We start from the raw sequence: 17087 nt of genomic DNA, 5'->3' as shown, positions 1-17087 counted from the left end.
AATGTCATAATTCGTGCCATCCAATCAAAACTGTGTGTTTTTACTTGCAACATTTGTATTGGAGACAGATCGGTAACACTTTACAATAAGGGTCCCTTAATTAATGTTAGTTAGTACATTATTAAGCATTAATTAACTGTTTACAGATATATTATCAATCATTATGTATTACTTAGGATTAGGAAACACATTAATTAACGTAGCCTATTAGTAAGCAGTTAATTAATGTTTACTACGCAAAGTTAGTTTATTAAGTAATAATAAAAGTTGAATAATGTAATTAGTTATGGTAAATGGTAAACTCAACACATTAGTTTATATATTAATGCTTAATAATGTACTAACTAACGTTAATGAAGGGACCCTTATTGTAAAGTGTTACAGAAAGATCTTGGATTTTTCTCCTAAAAGTGACTCGTTATATTTTTACAGTATTGACAATGATACGTAATAAACTTTTCAGTTAATAAATTAACCTCTTCACCTTTTAATGTCTAATATTCCTAATATTAAACTACAATGACAATTAAGTCCTGCACGGCCACTTTCTGTCACTTTTTTATTTACTGCAATAAAATACAAAATCATCAGCACATAATCACACAAGAACATTCTTTAAAAAAGTTTATTGGCTTTTAAAACCACTTTAAAAATCTCACCAGTGAGTACTTTCCATTGAAAAAAGAAACAACGCGTTTGCAATATTAACAAGCTACTGTACATTAAGCAGTACACCAGACAACACCACAGAGGAGGGTTTTTTTTCTACTGGTAGAAATGGACAAGATAGTCAAACAGAGTTGGTTCTGGGTCAGTCAAAGGTAAAGAATCAGTCACTGCTTGATGGAGCTCCTGTACACATAAAGAGGTGCATTTCCTTCACTCAAATTCAAATATCAGTGCCTTGTTGGTTAAAAAAAGAGAAAATGTTAAATTTCTTCACAAATGCATTTAACAAAATAAGAATATGTAAAATCGACAGAAAACAGTCAACATAACATATAGAACAACATTAACTTAGTAAACGGCACAACAAAAGTAATGTAATAAAACTAGCACTGCCAGTCTGGTTAACAGAACCTGCCCAAATCACAGAAGACAGTGGTTACCAAGAATACAAAGTACAACAGAAGTCATCACACATGCGTGCGTACAATCATTTATCAACATAATGAGCATGTAGGTTTTAAAAGGTTATTTAACTTTTTTTTCCCTCAATGCTTTATATTCTCATGTATGAGAATGAGTAAGAAATGTGTATCTCACTGAGATTAATGCACATTTTGCTACAAGACAATTAGTCATTTTCTGACAATTCAGTTAAATTTCCTTACTCATTTTGTCATAAAAAATGTTTTTTCTTTTTTTTTGCGGGCATCCATCATTACATTTGTCCATAAAGATGTGGCAAAGCCATGTGTCGTAAAAATTTAGTGCAATAATGTGAACCTCCAAAGTTTGTTGAAACATGAGTAATATTTTTTTTTCCAGTGTCTGCTGAAAGGCTTCGAGCACAATGTCTGTCACAGAGATGTTTGCAACCAGCTAACAGTATCACAACTTTTTTTTTTCTCAATATACCATGCTATTGATCCTGCTCAAAGCACACATCACTTCTGCAACCGCAGAGACCTATTATCTTTGAATAGAAAAAAATAAAATAAAATCAGCAAGCGAGACCAGACAGCATTACTTTTACGACACATTGAGCCAGAAATGTAACACACAACATACAGTATCTTGCCGACTATAGATTTGTTAAGCTTTTTTTTTCTTTTAAATGGCACATACTTAGCTAGAATAATGGCCATAATATAGTGTCTTGATACATCAAATCTCTATGTATCTATCCTATTTACAGATGGAGCTTAAACATGACTTATACAACATTGACAATAGCCAAAAACTCAAGCAAGCATCCTACTGTATCACATAGCCTACCTGGCTAGCAGTGATGGTTTCAACATGCTTTCAGGTCCATGATTACCTATAAAACATAGGACAGTGACCATTTCACAAATTTACATACTGTACATAAGATTTTATGCAACTTAACCCTTTTCCTCAAATGCAATAAAACTCTTTTTATATCTCCGAGGCTGCCCGCTTCCCGATGTTGTTAATGTTTACTAGGAGTGTCTCTATGTGTAATAATCTCTTATGTTATTCCAACAGATCATCTTTGGTATGGAAATAAGGCTGGATCTCCAAAAACATAATAATTTCTTTTCCTCTTGATCTCAAGATGACATCGAAACATACATGTCAGCCTTTAGCCTTTGATGCAAGTAAGCCTTCTCCATACCATTAATATTCTTATCCAAGCTGGGAGTATAGCATGCCAAAAAAACACAAATCTCATGACTGAAAGTGTGCCTGCCATGGTTCTCGTGAAATGACAGCGTATCAGATTCCTCGAAATCCATTTCTGATAAGTGCACACACAGTGTAGTCGTTAGCCTATACAATACGTGTCTATATTGTAACACTGCAAAACAAAAACGGAACAAGAAATAGTACTGAAAATATCACAGTAACAGCTGCCTTGATATGATGAAGCTCTGGATGGTTCTGAAGATATCTTAACATTATACTATATACAGTCTCTCTAAAGATGGCATAAGGCCTTGGACTTTGGGAATAAGGCAGCCAGTTGTTGATTCCTTTCAATGTAAAGTCCACAAAGAGGCTGAATTCCCATCCTCTCCCTACTGATTTATCTACTCCCTTTATAAGATATTAAACAGTACAAGAAGTATAGGCTTTAAGAAAATTTCACTCTTGGACAATGCTCAGATGTGAATCAGTTTTCCACTGATTTGGTATATGATAAAGTATAAAGATTATGTCATAAATTCAGCACCTGGCAGCTCAAGATGCTACCCTTTTGAATATTCAGATATGGCAGGCAAATGTACTACAACTATTATGTGCATATACTACAATCCCAATATTGTTTCCATTTGGTTGAACTTGAACTGCACACACTGAAAATAGTATACAACAGCATACGTGTTTGTTTTTTGTTTTTGTTTTTTTTGGTGAAGTCTTTTGTGCCAAATTTCCTACCCATCTCACTTTCATGAAGTAATCATTAAATACAAATATTGCATTATTGACTGGTTATAACATGGAAGATTACATTTCTCTTAATGTTCATACCATACAAATCTGCTCCTGTAAGTGCATGCTGCCACCAAGTACTCACACCTTTCACTAGAAATGCTTACGTTTCTGATTTTTCAGATGAGGGAGAAAAGTGGTTCAGTACTGAAAACTCTGGGTGACAAATGAAAAAGGAGAGAAGTAACGAAACGTCAGTAGGAGAGATTTTCTGGTAAGCCTGGCACTTTTAACAGAACGAATGGCAAAGTCCAGACAAATCCCAACAAACTATAGTTTAAAAACAGATATACTACATACGCACCAAACAAACAACAGAGAACAGAATTCAGAGTAAAAGATAACGTTAGCCCAGCATCTCTACTGTCGTAGGCTGGTCTTTGCTCTCTAGCCAGTCGAAACCAGAGTTCACAGTATCACTGCATATCTGCTGAAAAAGCGGGTCGTTCTTCAGTTCTTCCAGTGTTGAATCTTCATATTGTTCCTGCTGCTGATTGGGATCGAACAGCAGGTTGGTGTCCAACGTGTTAAGGTCAGTGATGCTACTGGACAGATCTGAGGTCAGTCTGATGTCGTTCGAGAAGTCGGACGCCACGGCGTTGAGCTCCGAGGCGACCTGACCCACCAACTGGGAGCTGGGGTTGAGCCCGTCGTCCCCCAGCAAGTCCTTGACAGTGTTGTTGAAGTCCAGCTGCTGCTGCTCGTCCTCCGCCTCCTGCTGCTGTGTGCTCTGGAGGAGGAGCTGCGGTTGTGTCTGCGCGGGATTCTCCTGCGGCGGCGGCGGCTGCTGCTGCGGCGGCGGCTGCGGCTGCTGGTCTTGCTCGGCGGGACCCGCTTGTGCTTGGCCGTCCCCGGTCGAGAAACTCACCTGCTCTCCGCCGCCGCCGGCGGTGAGGTAGCCGTGCTGCTGCAGCTCGAAGGCGGCGGGGCCGGGGCTGACGGGCAGCTGCGTCTGGTGAGCGCCGCCGCCTCCGGCGAAACCGGGCGTGGTCTCCAGGATCTGCGTGAGGTTCATGCGGGCCGTGTAGTTGGAGGGGAGGTTGTTTATGCCCAGGCCGCGCACCGAGTCGTCCCCGTCGGCCTCCATCTTGCTGAGGAGAACGTTGGTGATCTTGGCGGTGTTGCTCTGGCCCTGCACGGGCAGCATCTCGCTCTGCATCATGATGCTGAGGGGGACGGACTGGCTGCGCTGCGCCATGCTGTGGACGGACGTCGCCGTCTGGCTGTTGGACAGGATGCTCAGCACCTCCGAGGTGATGGGCGAGTTAAAGGGCGACACCGCGGCGGCGCGGGTGGTGGTGGCGGCGTTGGTGGCGGTGGTGGTCGGAGGGCCCGTGTTGCCGCTGAAGTTCCTCTGACGCACCGCGGGGCTGACGCTGCGGCAGCGGAACGTCACGGATGCGGATGAGGTGGATGCTTTGTTGTCCAGCGGTGCGGGCACAGCGAAACTCTCCTGTTTGGTGGGAGTAGTTACACCCGTCGCCACCTGCTGCTGCTGCTGCTGCTGCTGCTGTGGTGTTTGTTGTTGTTGTTGCTGCTGCTGCACTGGAGAAATAGGAGTCAAACGGCCAAAGTGAGCGCCGTCCTGTCTGGACTGGGCTTGAAATGACTGGCCGGGAATTGCAAACGCGTGCGGTTTGCGAAACTGGTCGTCTACCAGGTCTTGGTAGCTGGGTAGAATCCCGATGCTGTGGTTGGACAGCGGGCCGGCGGCGGTGCTGTTGTAGCGGTTGTTGATCCACTCCAGTTTGGCCTTGTCGGGGTGCGTCGCCATGGGCCGCTGCATGGGCTTCACGGGGCTGCTGGACACGATGCTGGCGTCGTGGTAACCCGTGATGCTGGAGTTGATGGGAGTGAAAGCGAAGGGGTTCCTGCACTCGACCGGGCTGGGGGGGACGCTGCTGCTGCAGTTGGACAGCGGCGTGCTGATGGGCGTGTGGCGGCCCATGGCTCCGTCCACGGGGGTGATGGGCGCCATGCGGGAGCAGGGGCTCTCCCGCGTCAGGCCGTGGCCGATCGTCATCTCCGAAGTCGGGGTGGGCGTGGGCGTCGGGGTCGGGGTCGGGGTGGGGGTCTGGACGGGGGTGGTGCTGCTGTGCGCGGAGTGGTAGAAGGCGGCGCCGGCCTGGTGGGCGTTCAGGATGGAGCCCTGGCCGGCGGCCGACTGGCCCTGCAGCGACACGTCCACGCAGCTGCTGAACAGACCCTTCAGCTTCATCTGCTCCTCCATCTGGACCAGCTCCTCCACGATGCTGTCCTGCGTCATGTCGTCGTCGTTGAACGGGAAGTAGTCCATGTTGGACTGCGAGCCGGCGAAGTCCACCATCTCCTGCGTGAGGGCGAGCTGGCCCGAGGCCTCGGCGGGCGGGGCGATGATGGAGAGCTGGTCGGCGGCGGCCTGTTTGTGCTCCGCCGGGATCTGCTGAGCGAACGCCTGCTTCCGCAGCTCGTCCAGCTGCCCCTCCTCCCATATTGTGCTCTTTATGTCGCTCATCGCCGAGGCGTCGTGTGCTCCTGAGTTGGCCGGTACGGCGCGAGGGTCGCCGCCGCCGGTGATCTGCCGCAGCAGCGCCTGATCCGACGGGTTGTTCCCGGCCGCTCCGGTGCTGGTGTCGGCGCTGAGAGAACGGTCTTCGCGTTTCACCACCAAGGCCTGGGGTTTGACGACAGTCTGGGAGCCCTGGGTGTGCGTGATGGGCGAGTCGGAGAGCGCCAGGATCTGCGTGGGCCCGATGGCCGCGTGTTTCACCGTCACTTTGCAGGGCGCGCTCTCCGGCCGGGCGGGCGTTCCCGGGCGGGGGATCCTCTTCACTGCAGCGCTGACTCCAGGCTTTGGATTGTCGACTACGGTCAGTGGCTGCTGGGAGATGAACACCCTCTTCACGGGAATCACGTGGGCCTCCCCGCCCGGGCCCGTGCGCTTCCTGGGGCTCTTGGCGTCCAAGCAGGGATCCTTCGACGTCGGGGTAACGGCGGACATGTTGCTATTGGAGTTGTGATTATCAACAGTCAAATACAAAGTACTGTCGTGGCAGTTACTGTTATTGCTGTCCTGAGTCCCAGCTACAGCTACTGTCGCGGGCGGGGACGTGGGGTCGCTCTTTATCCTCAGCCCCTTGTCCGGTCCCGGGGAACACTTGACCAGGAAGCTCGGCTCGCTGGCGGCCCGGAACTTGGCCACTCTCTCCTCTTTGACCCCGAGGGCGGTTTTCTCGGCGCCGGGGTTGTTGTCGCTGCCCCCGGCGTCGGACACCACTTTGGCATCGATGGAGAGGGCGAGTGTGGAGGTCGGAGCGCCGGGTCGGACCGCGGGGGACTGAGGCGCGGCCGAGCTCCCGCCGTGATGCAAGTGTTGGGAATCGTCCAGAGCGGCCGTGGTGTTGATGCCGGCCGAGGCGGGGCGCACGGTGGTGCTGCCGCTGCTGGGGGCCAGAGCGATCGCCGTCATCTTCACCACGTTGACCGAGCTCACGTGGGAGGTGGGCATCACAGTTTTTATGGGGCTGTTGGTGATGAGCAGGGTGGGCGGCGAGCGCAGCGTGATGGCACTGGTGGCGGAGGGCTTGGGCAGGATCTGGGCGTATCTTGTACCGTGTCTCGCCAGGCGGTCGCCCACGGGACTAGCGGAGATGTTCTGGGGGGTTTTGGGGGACTGCTTCAGAGACTGGGTGACCACTTGGAAATTAACAGGCAACACTTTCCCCTCGGCCGTCCCCACGGGGCTGGGCGAGGTCATCAACTGCCTGCTCCTCTGTACCTGCGAGAAAAACATGACAGTATCTTTGAGCGTATTTATCAATAACATACAGATGGGATCAAAGTATCATTGTTAAACTGATGGCTCCAAGTTCAGGGTTGGGGGGAGGGAGGGAAGTTGTTGAAAGACTTGAAAGATGTAACAAAATATTTTTGGACGAATGATGTACCAAGTTCAAAAATCAATAAAGATATGTGGACATATCAGGAAAGTCCGTCCAAGTCAAATAGCCCCAACCAAGTATTGAGTGCATTTCCATATAAAAAATGCTTTTTTTTTCTTTTGTAATTTTTTGAGATACTGAATTTTAAGTCTTCATTAAAGGGATAGTAGCATTTTTTTTAAAGTGGGGTTGTATGATCTACAAATAGCCCCTAAATACTTTAATTGTAGTAGCAGACTCTCTACACACCTCCCGTTAGCAACGCCAGCCCATAGCCCTGCCCAGAGATTTACAACATACAGTGTTGTGAACAGACCCAAAGAAACGGCCTATTTTCGTGGCCTAAAAGAGGTTTTACCTGAAAAAAAATACACAGTTCCATTGTTCGCTATAATATAATTTTTTTTTATTCCAGGTAAAACCTCTTTTAGGCTGCGAAAATAGGCTGTTTCTTTGGGTCTGTTCACAACACTGTATGTTGTAAATCTCTGGGCAGCGCTATGGGCTGGCAATGCTAACGGGAGGAGTGCAGAGAGTCTTCTACTACAATTCAAGTATTTAGGGGCTATTTGTAGATCATACAACCCCACTTTAAAAAAATACTACTATCCCTTTAAATGTAAGCCATAATCATTACAATTAAAAGAAATTAAATTAAACAAAGACATGAAATGTTTAATTCTATGTGTAATGGATCTATATACTGTATTAGTTTCACTTTTTGAATTGAATGACTGACATAAATAGACTTTTCAATAATATTCTTATTTATTGAGATGCACCTGTATATGCACACAGTTATAGATAAAAGATTCAGCTTCATACCGTAACTGGGCTGGGGACAGCTGCTACCACGATGCCTATGGTGGGCTGAGGGGAGAGCAGAGCAGGGCTGCCGCAGGGGATGGTGGGGCCGGGGGTACTGGCCTCCGCTCTCTTGACCTGGGCCTCGGTGGGCAGGGGCGAGTGGAGCTTCTGCTCCTGTTGCTTCTTCTGGATCTTTCGCTGCAGTTGCTGCTTTGCATCAACAGAGGGCGACGGCAGGGTCTTGACCTGGGGCTGGAAAGAGTTGGCCTCCGCTGTGGGCACAAACGCAGAGGCAGGAGTCGGTGTCTTCATTCCTGTCGAGAGAAATTCAAAGATCATGATTAGCAGCTTGCAGCCAGATATACGGTACTGTAAACATCCAGAATATCAGGAATTATTTCCATTCATGAACCACAACGTAACTATTTATTTAAATTTCACTCTGATTTGTCAGCAGGACACTGAGCCAGGTATACAGTAGAGAAAGGGTTAATGTTGTGTATAGTGGGACTGAACTATGTAATTATTATTCTTTGATGGTGTGAAATTTCAAATTCCCATTAAAATCAAATTTTAACCGTGTGTCATGATGATAAAATAATGACTGCTGATGAAGCTCCTTTTGATTTTAGGCTCATTTCAATTTCTGTTGAATAGCTGCGTTACACTGAGATCTGACTGTTGAGAAAACATAAGGCCCCACTATCACGGTTCACTTAAGTGTGTGAATGAATTTTTGAATTTTCCAAGAATTCATCATTTGCTTTTTTTTTTTTTCTTTACAGCTTTCACATCTACAGTGAGATGGCGACATGTATGAGGCATGAACATTAATAAATAAAATTAAGGTCCATCAACTTTTCTCCCAGGGCCTTTTGTTTATTCCTGTGAATAAGACTGTGGCAAGCGTGAACAAACAATCATGTATCTTGCATTAACCCTCCTCATCTGTATGACGCACACAGGCAGCAGTATAATAAATGGATACAACAGATCAGAGGACACATCTTTACCTGTGGGCGTTCCCGTCATAACAGTGAGTGCAGCCATGGACTTAGTACCGATGTAGTGGCTATTGAGCAAGAAGCGGGCCAGGTCCTCAACGTTGTCGAACTGACGGCTCAGGACCTTTTGTGCCCACTCGCACACCAGACCGCAGGCAGCAGATCTCATCTCATCTTCAGCACTTGGTGACTGGCCGCTCGGCTCCATCAGCTCACACTACGGTCGGACAGATGCGAGTTGATGAACGTCAGACGAGTTTGAAAGTTTCACTGCATTTTTATTTTTTTGTTTTAAAAAACCAGTATGATGTAACTCACCCCATCGCCAGACTTCTGCAGATCCAGGTTGGGTAAAGACGGCATGTGAACAAAAGCTTTCTTCCTTAACCCGCTATAACAGTATGTGAGAAGGAGTTAAGGTTTCTAAACACACTGTGACTCTGGATACACAGACAGTCACAATATGTCGGTGCTGTTGAGTCTGGACAAAGCTAAAAAGCGCCTGAGACTCTCTTCTGTCTGGTCTATCCTCTGCCAGTCTCTGCATTAACAACAAAGAAGCTCTTTTGACAACAACTCTTAACATTAACCTTCGAGCTCTGTGACTCTGTGACTGCTGCTGCTGCTGCTGCTGCTGCTGCTGCTGCTGTGGCTACACACAGGAAACGACCTTTTGGCAGTAGTGAACACACAGCAGCAGCAGGTTTTTTAAAGATTGCATGTGGCACTGCTTTTTAATAAACTACAATCCTCTGGATCACAAGTATTACATCATCCTAAAATATATCAACAAAAACAAATGACCAACTTATATTGAGAATTGATAACTTTGTAAGAAATCTAATTTTTCACTGGGGTCTTGTTGACACCACCTACCTCATATTGTATATTACTGATAACATTTACAGTTTAAACAGATTTGTCCAAAACTGTTATTGGTTCGACTGTTCAGTTCATTTCTTGAGTAACTTTGATTTCTTTGTATGTATGTAACAAAGAAAAATCTGTTATAAATACATATGAATGCCAATAAATACTTGGCTCAAAAAACAAACAAACAGATTTTTCCAGAATTGATCACTTTGATCCACTTTTTGGTCAAGAACGGCTGTCAACAGCTGAACTTTATAATCAGCAGTTTCTGCTTTATGTGCCAGTTTGATTTTATATATTTTTTAAAAACAAGACAATCGGAGCCAGGAGTAATATGAGCCCTGATCCAGATCTGAGTGAGAGCACTATCAACAAAAAACATCAACCCAAACCCAAACCCCTAACACAGGCAAAAAAAATAACACAACACAAACAGTGGGGGTCTTTCTGCCAACTGCTTCTTCAGAATGAAAGGATATTTGGATTTGCCCCTCATGCCCAGTCGACGTGCCTTCATATTAGGAAAGACATTCTTCATGATCTTCCCAAAGTCTGCTGCACTCAGTGGATTGTAGCCGAGATTGTCACAATAGCTCCTGTGAGAAAAGAAAATCCACCGTGAGGTTAAGAGGTAACCGCCCTCCCCACCCCCTCCCCTCCTCCCCTCCTCCCCTGACCCACACTCACTTGTATTCATCGTAGACCTCTTGCTTTGGGAGGGAGGTCTCCGGGTGCTCTTCTAGGTGGTTCCGTATCCAGTTGAACGCATACATCTGTTGAGTGCGGCTTGATGACATGGAACTCTGATCACTACAATTAGGTGCATAAGAGAGACAGGCGTGGTGAGGGGGGGCGTCCTCGACATGTACGCATCATTTCTTGTTAATACAGAAACTTCAATACCATAATCCAGGAGTGGAGGACCCCCTCTCATTCTCAGTCCAAATGGGCAGAATTTGGGGGTTGGGGTGATGAATAGATATGGGGAAACAAATGAAACACAGACAGCTAGGTATAGCAAAAATCTACATATATCAGTGGTTTGCATTATCATGATTGTCATGATTATAACCCCCGGCCCTTATCATGATTATCAATCATACAGCTGGAAAATTAGTGTTAATTTCGTACAAAGAAAAATATTTTTTTTAAAAACACCAACATCCCCGCCCCCCAAAAATGTCACAAGACAACAACAAAAAAGAAACCTATGTCTAGGAGCTATGAGCCTAAACTGTGTCTGTGTAGCAGCCAGTGGGTAGAGACTTGAAAGTTTGACAAGCAATGAGACAAGAGCACCAATAATGCAATGAGAGCCACAACGCAGCAGCCACGTGTGTGTGAGAGACAAAAAAATAAATAAATAAATAAAAGGGCAAAGCGCCAAGTGGAAAACTTAAATGTGTGTATCTGTGTGTGTGTGTGTGTGTGTGTGAGTGTCACTGTGACTTACCTTTTATCATTGCCACTGCTGGGACCAGAAGGCAACTTAAGGTAGAGGTAGAGTTTTTCGATGTCTGTAAACTTCTCAACATCTTGCTGCGAAAATGAAAATATCACAAAGGGAAAACCCTCTCAAAGGACGATTCAGAGCAACTGTAGGTAGATCAGGTGCAAACTGAACGTATAAATGTATGTTTCATGACGACCGACTGTTAAATAGAGAATGGAGTCAGAAGATGGCAGTGATTGAAAGGATCTGCACCTTATTTCAGGGCCGTCGGAGAGGTTTGACTACACTCTGCTCAGGTTTGACAGTCACAGTCCTCGCTATTGATTCCAGCCCATCTGCTTGTCACTCGGTGTGTAAGAATGGCTTCGCCTTACCTGTTTCTTTTTATTTGTCTCTTTGTTGCTAGGGAAACGGACACTTGAATGAATGAGGAGAGGGGCTGCCAGCCAATGAGCAGTGAATGAAAATGCTATTTACTACACTTCATCCCTACAAGCACTGAGCGAATTAGCCGAGCCCTTCTCTGCTCACACGCTTTATTTCCTTCTTTTGGACCTTTTTACGTTCCTTTACAGGTTTTTTTGTTGTTGTTGTTGTTTTCCTACACACTTGCCATCTGCATGTACTGTATACTGGTAACCATGACAACCTGAGATGTTCGATTTCATTTGTATAATCTGATTATTTCCAGCATGTTTGAATGTCTCAGAACTGAAAAACTTGATGTCAAAAATCTATAACATCAAACACCACTATGCAAACATCACCTCACACATTAATATTAATACTGTATCATAAAATCTAAAATGTGTCGATCTACACACCGACGCCTTTATGGAAAATTTCCTCCATGCATGTTAAAATGTTTTAAAATTTGAACCCTTTAGAAAGAGGGCATAAAATAATCTAGTTATTTTAATTTATCATTGGGTAATGTGGTGACATATAACATCAACTGTCAGAGATTTTACTTGTTGATATAAAAACGTATCACTTACATAATATCTATACAAATAGGATTTTTTTGCATCTATATAATGATATGTCTTGATTTATCAGGTAAATAAAGCAAACACATTAAATCTGATTGTATGAGCTGTATATGATTTAAACATCAGTATGTGCACAAACCAATATAATAATGAAATAAAACCATGTTACCCACCCCTATTAGAGGTTTTTGATATTTTGTCCCCTCATCTTTACATTATGTACATGTACAGTGTTCTCCAGATGTGAGACACAGATGTGCTAAAAGCTGGATATTTATCTAAGGTCCAGTGGATTAAACCTGGCTGCTGAAAACTGCCAAACAACAGACAGACTTGTTGAAATTAAAATACCTACTCGTGTCAGTTTTTTTTTCTTTTTTTTTTTTTTTTTTACTGCTGACATAAAAATAGACAAAAGCTTTATCACAGCTTTGATTGTTGCTGAATACAAGGTGTGCAACACTTCAGCTCAGATGAATCCACAACAACATGCACATAATAGAAATCAGTTAGACTTAAAAAAAAAAAAACATTGGTACACTGATACTAAATAATTATAAACACATGCATGTCATGTACCTTTTTATATTTTGAAAAACTGATTGAACATGTATTTAATATATTGCACACTATAGTGCAGATTTTAATGTTATTATCTTATTTTGCATCATTTCAGTTTGTCAGTTGTGTATCGTAGGGACAAGTAAGTGACTTAATCAGGTTATGAGCATGAAACACACATTTATATATTCTTATTTTATGATCCACTGATAAACAGTCGACTGTGTCTCTCTGACAAGGCGGTGGCAGAGTGCTGGGTAACAAATAAAGACGGTTTTAAAGTAGGACAGGTTGTTACAGATACTCACCAATATGCTGTCCACTTTTGATTGTACAGATTTACTGAAATGAGAAACAGAGACAAAAGCAGACTGTTGAATGCAAATGACATTTCAAACGACACCGACACATAAAGGATTCCTTGATTTTTCTTAACCCTGTTGGCGTGTTTTTCTTTGATATGAGACAAGCCTTTACATAAACAGTCAGTCTGAAAACACTAGGGATGATAAATTGTTTTTTGTTTTTTTATATCCAAAATTAAATGACACAACTCTATATGTTGAAAACCTCATCAATAGGTATCATGGCATAAAATGGCTTTGGAAAGTATTCAAACAAAATCAATACAACATCATAATAATTCTTCAGCACTTTGCTGAAGTCCCTTGAAGAGTCATTACACCTCCAAGTCTTTTTCCTGGCACTTCCTCTCAAGGTCTCTCCACAGATGTTCAATGGGACGGTTTTGGCTGGGCCATTCAAGGACATGCAGAGACTTATCCCAGAGCCTCTCCTGCACTGTGTCGGCTGTATGCTTCGTATACGACGTAGTGTTTTTGATGTAGAGATGGTGTTAACCAGCTGATCGCAGTTCCCACAGCCTAAGCCTGACCAGAACTGGGTGGACCCAAACTCTAGAAAAGTCTGACTGGCTTTTTACTTCCTCCATTACACAACGATGGAGCCATCTGCTCTCTGAGGAATACTCACAGCTTAAGATGTGGTTTCATACTCAGGTGGGTCTATGCTGTGTCATTACACAATCACTACGGGCTACATAGAGTTCCTTACACCTAACGACCTGGTTTTTGGTCTGACAAGCAAGAGAGGTGAGAGCGTACGTTACACTCAACCTCTGTCCTCAGTAAATCTGCCACAGGTCTGGATCCTGTCTGAAACCACTTTCTATTTTATTCAAGCTAAATGTTTTTATGCAGCAGACGCCATGGAGCCCTCTAAGAAATTTCAGACACATAGTATCATCATCATCATATCATCATAGTGTTACACTGGTGTAATTGTCACATGTTTGGGACTGAAGCAGGAAATAGAGGACATGCCATGGACACTTATTCACTGACCTAAGCAGGAAAAAACATGTGAAGCTAAGAACATTAATAACAACTTTGTTCTTTTAAAATGTCCCAGTAATAGGTCAGTGGTCCAGCACGGTCAACACCAGGACCCTGAACTGAGGCGGTTCAATGGAATTCAGCCGTCATCATCTCTCACTTTATTTTTATACCTGCGACATGTCGAAATAACTGTGGGAAACTGGGGATTTTCCACAACCATGAAATTCATATTTAAATAGATCAAATATATATAGTGCTGTACTTAATAACCATAATTACCCATCTTGATTTCAGTTAATGGTGATTTCAGACACAACCATGGAAAGATCTCAAACATAATCAAAGCGGGTTCATCAAATGATGCAGCTGAATCTCAGAGTACAGTCTGATTATTTATGTAGATGAGTCATGGTTACATTTTTCTCAACACAAATCTGTAAAAAAAAAAAAAAAAAACCTTAAAACACACACAACACCCTACTGACAGAGTGGGATATTTTCTGCAGACTGGGGCTGTCTGAATTCTCTCCAAAGCCACTGCACACTGTGACAACTACATGTGATTGAGATGATAAAACGCACAGTGATCAGATCGATTTTCAATGAACTGATGAGCGATCAAAATGAAACTGTATGCAGATTAGTCAAAAACCACTGTGTCTAATACAGAAATGTTAAAACAACCAATCACTCATCATCACCCATTATTGATCCTGTTAATACGGTACTATAAATATGATCAGCAGCTGGTTCCGTGGACAGCGGTGAGACGGAGGAGGAGCTGTGTGTGTGTGTGTGTGTGTGTGTGTGTGTGTGTGTGTGTGTGTGTGTGTGTGTGTGTGTGTGTGTGTGTGTGTGTGTGTGTGTGTGTGTGTGTGTGTTGTGTGTGTGTCTGCTCTGACACCTGTCATCCTGAGCATCAGCAGCACCGGTGGATCTGGTGTCATCTATAACATGGCCTCCCGTGGCTCCATACTAATGATCACAGCTACTACAGCTGCACCTACAACACCGACGCTAACGTGTTGTCGCTGCTGCTGCTGCTGCTGCTGCTGCTGCTGCTGCTGCTGCTGCTGCTCTCAGGCTGCAGACAGCGCAGCAGCAGCAGCAGCAGCAGCAGCAGCACCCTTTGCTCGCTCACACCATGTTTCGGGTTAAATTATCTAACACGGGTTTTAGCACGGCAGCACTTGTGTTATTTTTTTTATATATATATAAATATATATTTTGGTCGGAGCCGCTTTGTGCAGCTCTCTGCCTCCCTGGCTGCCACTCACACACAAGCTAGATACGCTAATTACGGGGCTACGGCTAGCGAAAAGGGCAGTGGGGCTGCTCCAGCTCCGTGTCCATCCTCTTACCAAATTGAATTCTTTATCTTGAACTGTAACGCGTTGGCCTCCGGCCCCTGCAGTCCCGGGACCAGCGCTGGAAGAGAGCCTAATCCCGAGGCAGGCTTCTGACCAGGTTGTTGTTGATCATCAGCCATCGCGATGGAGGGGTGGTGGGGGAGCTTTAACAAGTAGGCCTCATCCCCGGCTGTGCACTGCACCGGACCCACCGCTGCTGGAGCGGCTCAGGCAGCTAGGACAGCCCGCTGAATCCGCCGCGGAGCATGGCTACAAACGCTGTGATGGGACCCCGGCACGAAGGCAAAACAAAACCAGACAGGAAAAAAAAACACCCGGGCATACAAAAGGCATTTCGAGGAGGTCTCTCTCTCTCCGCTGCCGCAAATAGCACGCCTGCAGCAGCCAGCAGCAGCTACAGACGAGCCGTCCGCGTCAAGTCACCCGCAGACTGCAGGGGAGAGGCCGGAAGTACGGCGCGATTTCACCTTCAAAATAAAAGCACCGAGTCTCACCCGGTCAACTGGATGGATGGATGGATGGATGGATGGATGGATGGATGGATGGATGGATGCAGGGCCGTTGCTAGGAATTCTGGGCCCCCTGAAAGAACATTGAAGTGGGCCCCTGCCCCCTGACTTTTCCTCACCGCTTTTTTCTTAGACTATGTATTATTTGATCATTTATTATCATGCATTTCTCCTACTCTTTGTTCTTGACAGTGCCTGATGCAGTATAGCCAATTATTATTATTAGTTTGCAGGGAGCTACTATTGCTCTAGCATGGACTAAATCATTTTTATAAGAAAGTAGGGGGTTATTGCTTGGAAAATAAACCGTATTTCATGAATATTACATGTTTTGTGGCTTTGTTTTGATGCTGATGCAGCATTTGTTTGAGTTTTAGTCAGGGTTATACGCAGAATAATTTAGTCAAAAAAGACTAGGATACTGGGGGTTGTTCGGGGCCCTGCTGTAATATGGGCCCCTAGAATTGTCATCACCCTTCTCCCCTATACAACGGCCCTGGATGGATGGATGGACAGACAGAGATGAAGGCCATTTTCATATCCCTACCTAACATATTTCCAATTGATGTAGAAGTTGATATGATGAGCAAGTGGGCATCTTCATGAGATAATCTTTTTAGCACAGAATAGCCTGTTTTGTGTTTTCATAGGCCTACAGAGATTGATTGTAAAAATAAAAACATAAAATAAACACACATTTCATGTTCTATCAACTACACTGGACCCACATCAGGAAGATCATTATAGCATAAAGAGGAGGGAAGATTACAGTGAGTTAAGGTTTCATATGAGCACTTGACTACTGTTTTAAGTTTTCTTATCTATTTGTTAAGTGCCTTGAGATAGGCTAACTGTGTTGTGAATTGTTACTCTAGATAAAATTGACTTGACCTTTAATGCACACTTGAAAAATCATGAACCTAGACACAGAGAAGCACAGTACACTTTGGGTCCAGACAAAACTTTATTATCATTTATTACAAATTGTGATGATATTTCCAGTTGCAATCTCACTGGTCAGATAAAACAGGCAAAGACAAGATGTGCATGTTTTTTCTTTCTTTTCTTTTTCTTTTTTCATAAAAAATAATCATAATCAACCGGTTTTGTTAACCAA

General features: G+C 44.3%; 1 protein-coding gene across 3 annotated transcripts; it reads right to left on the bottom strand.

Moving 5' to 3' along the window:
- Nucleotides 1-611: 611 nt before the first annotated feature.
- On the bottom strand, nt 612-15881 carry rfx7b (regulatory factor X7b). 3 transcript variants are annotated; one of them, XM_085778852.1, is made up of 10 exons: nt 15453-15881; nt 13042-13075; nt 11182-11266; nt 10631-10670; nt 10415-10537; nt 10207-10323; nt 9173-9257; nt 8864-9071; nt 7869-8164; nt 612-6880 (listed from the first exon to the last, which is right to left on the bottom strand). In XM_085778852.1, the coding sequence occupies exons 1-10, from the start codon at nt 15578-15580 to the stop codon at nt 3470-3472; spliced, it is 4527 nt and encodes a 1508-aa protein (XP_085634978.1). In that variant the 5' UTR covers nt 15581-15881; the 3' UTR covers nt 612-3469. The 3 variants fall into 3 exon arrangements, with proteins under 3 accessions (XP_085634978.1, XP_085634979.1, XP_085634980.1); XM_085778854.1 differs by having other exon boundaries at nt 618-6880; nt 10631-10735; nt 11181-11266; XM_085778853.1 differs by lacking the exon at nt 10631-10670 and having other exon boundaries at nt 11181-11266.
- Nucleotides 15882-17087: the final 1206 nt, after the last annotated feature.

Source organism: Trachurus japonicus, chromosome 6 (genome assembly GCF_045865225.1).
Source record: "Trachurus japonicus isolate A0001 chromosome 6, Traja_1.0".
NCBI classification, from domain to species: domain Eukaryota; kingdom Metazoa; phylum Chordata; class Actinopteri; order Carangiformes; family Carangidae; genus Trachurus; species Trachurus japonicus.
This window is presented reverse-complemented; position numbering and strand designations above follow the sequence as displayed.

Bases quoted from the DNA above. Each gene is read 5' to 3' on its own strand.
- rfx7b (XM_085778854.1), bottom strand. From the start codon at position 15,580: ATGGCTGATGATCAACAACAACCTGGTCAGAAGCCTGCCTCGGGATTA. The intron at 13,076-15,452 runs GTAAGAGGATGG...TTCTCATTTCAG, and splicing joins AAGATAAAGAATTCAATTTG to TAAATCTGTACAATCAAAAG. The intron at 9,072-9,172 runs GTGAGTTACATC...GTCCGACCGTAG, and splicing joins TGCAGAAGTCTGGCGATGGG to TGTGAGCTGATGGAGCCGAG.